Below are 5,165 nucleotides of genomic sequence, written 5' to 3'. Positions count from 1 at the left end.
GAACTCCCTACATCCAAAAAAAAACCTCAAATATGTTTACAGTGCCCTTGCGCATAATTTCAATTAAATTTTACATTTGAAAGTCCAGTTATAAAAATCAACTCCACAAAATATAATTTCCTTATAATTTTAAGTGAGTGTGTCAATGAACAAATGTTTATTATGCTACTCCATTAAGATAATAAAAAGGTGACCATGTACCTTTTAATTGACAAATTTTATATCGTTGGTCAATATGACTATATGTAATTGTGCAAGTCAAAGGTTTAATCTTTATGACATATTTAAGGGAAGGCTATAAATAGATGTTATAGCTAACTTCGCATACCCTCAACTTCTAAATGGTACTGTGGATTTTGATGATTTTTTTGTTGGCTTTGTATATGACTTAAGTGCTTATATCTATCGTTTTGAATTTTGGGTAGTTATGATAAATGTTGTGGGATTCATTGTGAACTCAAGTGTCAAAAAGTGGTCATTTGAATCAACATCCCATATATATTCCTTAGTGCGTCGTTAAACATTTTCTTTGACTACCAAAAAGTTTGCAAATTGATCTAGTACTTTTGCACAAATGCCCCAATAAATGTGTGTTATTGGTACCAATAAAATTGCACAATTGATCTTATTACTAACGTTTTTTCAACCTACTAGATATACCAATGAATAGCTATTAGCCCACTGGATGATTTTATTAGTGGACTTTTAATTAACAAAATCTAATGAATGATAATTAAAATATAGATGATAACTAGACTTCTTCCCCATATCAGCAACATATAAAAATCTCTAATGAAAGGTAGACGAACATGCCACATTGAGAGGACGAACCTTCCCGTGCGTTGGTCATAAGTCACCAGTATTTTGCACTGTACGATTTTAACATGCGAGTTCCTCGATGTTTCAGATTTGGACATTACCCGACAAAATAAAATGCCAAAATTTCCCGTCAAATAGAGTGTTTATTACGTCAGAAAACATGTCGCGAGTCAATTATTGCAATTTCCATGCAAACACTCCGACCCCCGTTGAACGAATCTACAGCTTAGAAGTTTCAACTTTGCGCCAGTGTTGTAGGCAGGCATAACGGAACAGCTGGACAAGTTAATTTAGAATAAATTAGTGCGGTGGTAGCATTATTTCAAAAAGCTGGGCAAGTGAAGCAAAATATCTGGGCTGCGTTGCAGAAATATGGCCAACATGAGCGTTTGGAAGACATGGACAATTGACGTCATAGACAGTTTAGAGGCCGTACCTGCAGTTCTTGAGAAGAAAGTCCTTTATGCTGTTCCATCCTGTTTGAAGAATGACCAGACAGAGGTATTCTACCATCCTAAACAGATCTCCTTCGGTCCACGACATTTTGTTCTTTCTGGTCGCTCAGAAAATTTCAGTGACTCGGAAAATTTCAAGTCAGAAGTCGCCCGCAAATTTCCTGGGCAGTTCAAATCGTTAGTGGAGAATCTTAAGAGCAATCACATGGAGCGCTTAGAGAAAATCTATGGCATAGAAGTCATCGGCAGATTTCCCGAAGAAGATAGGGATGTTGGCCTTTCCTGGCTGTTGGCAAGAGACGGCTGCTTCCTTCTAGAAGTCCTCCAAAGTTTTGAAGATGGAAGAAATGAGGAAGGCACGGAAAGAAATCAGGGACAGGAAGGGACAGGAACAAATCACGGAGAGAAGACCATGTTGCAGCATATTCTTAAGAGGGACAACCACCACCCTTTGTTGAACGAAATAGTGAAAGATATGTTCAAGTTGGAGAATCAGTTGCCACTCCGGATTTTAGACGATATAAGGTTGCATCTGAGGAGGGACGGGGAAGCTAACTGGTTTGAGTCTGCATTGAAAAACTTATCTCCTATTGAGGTAAGGCCGGAAGTTGGCAGACCGACCTACAAGAACAAAATTCATATCCTCCAGATGCTTGGTCAATATATGATCGACAATATAGAAGACCCATCTCCTACTACAGAGCATACAAAGGAAAATCCTATAGATGAAGCTGAGGATAAAGCACTCCTGGATGCATGGCGAGATGCTCAGAGAAACAAAAAGAAGCTATTCAAATATATCATTAATATGCTAAAGTTCGTATTTGTTGTAATATTTGTTCTTCTCATTTCTCCTGTTTTAATCATATGGTTTGTATGGTTACTCATCTGGTTAATGAGGGAATCCTATCGAACTTACTTGCGGGGTAGAGCAGAGGAGGATGGCCGTCACGTTCCAACTATAGAAGAGTTGCATAGGATAGGATTGAAATTCAAGGCATTGAAGGGCGAAGGAATCAGCCACATACATTTCAATGAGAGCAAGTCAACACTGCACCTGCCTAAGTTCACCGTAGACGACAGGTCGGAGGTGATACTGAGAAACCTTTTGGTGATGGAGACGCAATGGGAGGATAAAGAGAAAATAATAACGAGGTATGCGGTGTTCATGAACGACCTTATTAACACCAGTGAGGACGTGGCTCGGTTGAGGCGACGAGGCATCATCGCCAATAAGCTTGGAAGCGACGAAGACGTGGCTCGGCTCTGGAACAGTGTCACTGTTCCAGCAACCGACATACCAAGTTATGAAAAGATTGACATGGTTTCAGACTCTATAAATGCTTACCGAAGAAAATGGTGGAGGGTTCTGTGGGCTCAATTTTGGAACGCCCACTGTTCTAAGCCATGGTTAGTCGCTTCTCTTCTCGGAGGAATCTCCCTTCTGTCACTTACGGTAGTACAGGTCGTTTGCTTATTTAACAACTGTTCAAATTCGGGTGAGTAGCTTAAAATCATTAAAAAAACTGCTTATTTATTTAGGTGTATGTTTAGATGCTAGATCTATTCCATGAATATCTGGTGCTTCCAGATTACTATTCCATCATTTCCTTTTATGTTTTAGTTATTCAATGTTTCAAAGAGGTATAAAGCCATCTGCTTGTTCTCTTTGATTTTATATCCTCCCATAGACGGTTTTGAAAGAGGCAGAAAACAATATACTGCGTATTGAATATTTCAAACATATATTATATAATTTTCTTGCATTTCTGATTGCTTATTAAGCATAAAATATTGAATTTTTGAAAGCGATATTAAGTTATGTTACACATTATAATAGCAATTTAATTTTGGAAAGGCATCTTAAATAATTTGTTTCATTTTTAAAAATAAAATTATTGTTTTTTAAATAATTATTTTAAAGTGATAACTCCTAATTATTGATCTTAAACTGAAAAAATTTAATTATTTATATCATATCCATATATTTGAGAAAAATACTTAGGATATATCCTTCTACAAATGAATATTAGAAGTGTAAAAGATTCACCAAAAGAATGTTTACTCATTATTATCAATAAATTTCTATAGAAGAACAGTCTTCTGTGTTCATGCACTCCAATGGTATAAATGCACTTCAGCCTCTTTGTAAAGAATAAACACCTTACATATTTAAAAAAATGTGTTACTTGCAACCAATTCTATTAGAGACATCTTTTCATATTTGAATCTCATTTCTCAAAAATAGTTTTCTCCTTTCATGACTATCAAATATTTTTCAACTAAGTAAGTAGCACAAAATCATAACAAACTAATTGTTGTTTTATTCAAATAGTTTTCTCATTTCATGACTATCAAATAGTTTTCAACTATATAACTAGCATAAAATCATAACAAACTACTTATTGTTTTGTGTCTACACCTAAATGATAGATCTACTCTAGCAATATCAAGAGTAGTAGAAATTTGTATTATATAAAATGGATAGTGAATGTTGGCATGAGATTGTAAATAGAAACATCCCCTCTTATTTTCTACCTTCATGTAAGTATCCTATTTTAATATATTATCGTTTCATTTTATGTCATAGATATTGAATGTTTTAGACTTTTATAAGTTATATGTTCACTTTCTTATTTTTATCTTCTTGGAAGATAAAGACATATTGAATCTTCTAGTAAAATACAAATCAATATATTGTAAATTGAATATTTGAAATAAATATTATATAATATTTTTATATCCTTTTTTCCACTTTCTTTAAGTTAATAAAATTGAATTTTTGAAAAATAAGAACTTTTATTTAATTCTATCTATTTGATTTGAAAATAGTATTTCTTTTTGTTTTTGGTTTTCCTAGAAAGCTGAAAATATTTCACGAGACTAACATAAGTTCACCAATAGTACCTAGCATAGACACATTTAAATAACATCTTATAAGAATTTGGAATTTTTATTTATGTTTATATCTCAATTTATAAGAGATTATTTCCTTTACTTGAATGATGTTCCTTCTATACATCTTAGCCCAATTCCTATTTGTTCATAAGTGATTATAGCATAAGGATCAATTCAGTATGCAATTCAGTTGATAAGTAAATAGTTTCTTTTTTCTCTTCAACTATTCACTATGAAACATTTTGATTTCTTTTATAACCTCCAAATCATGGAACACACTATTCGTGTATTACTATTGATTCTTTATCTTGATATGTGCTTTTGTGTCTATTTTCAGGTAGATCTATTCCTATTATATAAATTGTTTGACAACTCTTTTTTACCTATTTCATATTGTTGTTACTACTAGTCATTTTCCTTCTCATCATTCTTTGTGGGCTATGTCTATTTGGGTTGTTTGTAAGATATTTTTTTCATATTTTTCTGAAGTTAATATTAAATTAGGATTGAATACTAATTCAATGGTAAAATTTATAAATTCATTTCAATATTCATTTAGATTGGTGTCAATTTTATTTGAAAAATTCCACACAATTACTATATGTATTTTTAAATAGTGCACAATTTTGTATATAATTGGGTTGAGTCTTTTATCTTTAATCTATGTACACCACCATTGAACCACATTCATTTGATAATATATTATCTATATCGTCACATGTTCCCATACATTTTTAGATAATAAATAAAACTTGTATTTGCAGTTTTATCTAGATAACAATTATTGACATAAAAATAACATTTAATGGTTCTTATCAATCCTTTAGTGGATTACTAATCGTATACCTGGGGATTTAATCTTTGAAATTTACCTTGATAATTTACTAAATAAACCAATTTCATAGCATAAAAAGTCAAGGACTCCCTAATTTTATATCCAACCTCAAATTTATATTTTTGATACCACACTTGCATGCACTAGTATATTTAAAC

General features: G+C 32.8%; 1 protein-coding gene across 1 annotated transcript; it reads left to right on the top strand.

Moving 5' to 3' along the window:
* The first annotated feature begins 1,191 nt into the window (after positions 1–1,191).
* LOC131041445 (putative UPF0481 protein At3g02645) lies at positions 1,192–2,781 on the top strand. The gene has a single exon (XM_057973772.2). The coding sequence runs from the start codon at positions 1,192–1,194 to the stop codon at positions 2,779–2,781; it is 1,590 nt and encodes a 529-aa protein (XP_057829755.2).
* Positions 2,782–5,165: the final 2,384 nt, after the last annotated feature.

The sequence above is a fragment of the Cryptomeria japonica genome, chromosome 4 (genome assembly GCF_030272615.1).
Source record: "Cryptomeria japonica chromosome 4, Sugi_1.0, whole genome shotgun sequence".
In the NCBI taxonomy this organism is placed as follows: domain Eukaryota; kingdom Viridiplantae; phylum Streptophyta; class Pinopsida; order Cupressales; family Cupressaceae; genus Cryptomeria; species Cryptomeria japonica.
Note: the sequence above shows the minus strand (reverse complement) of the source record. Positions and strands in the feature narration are given on the sequence as shown.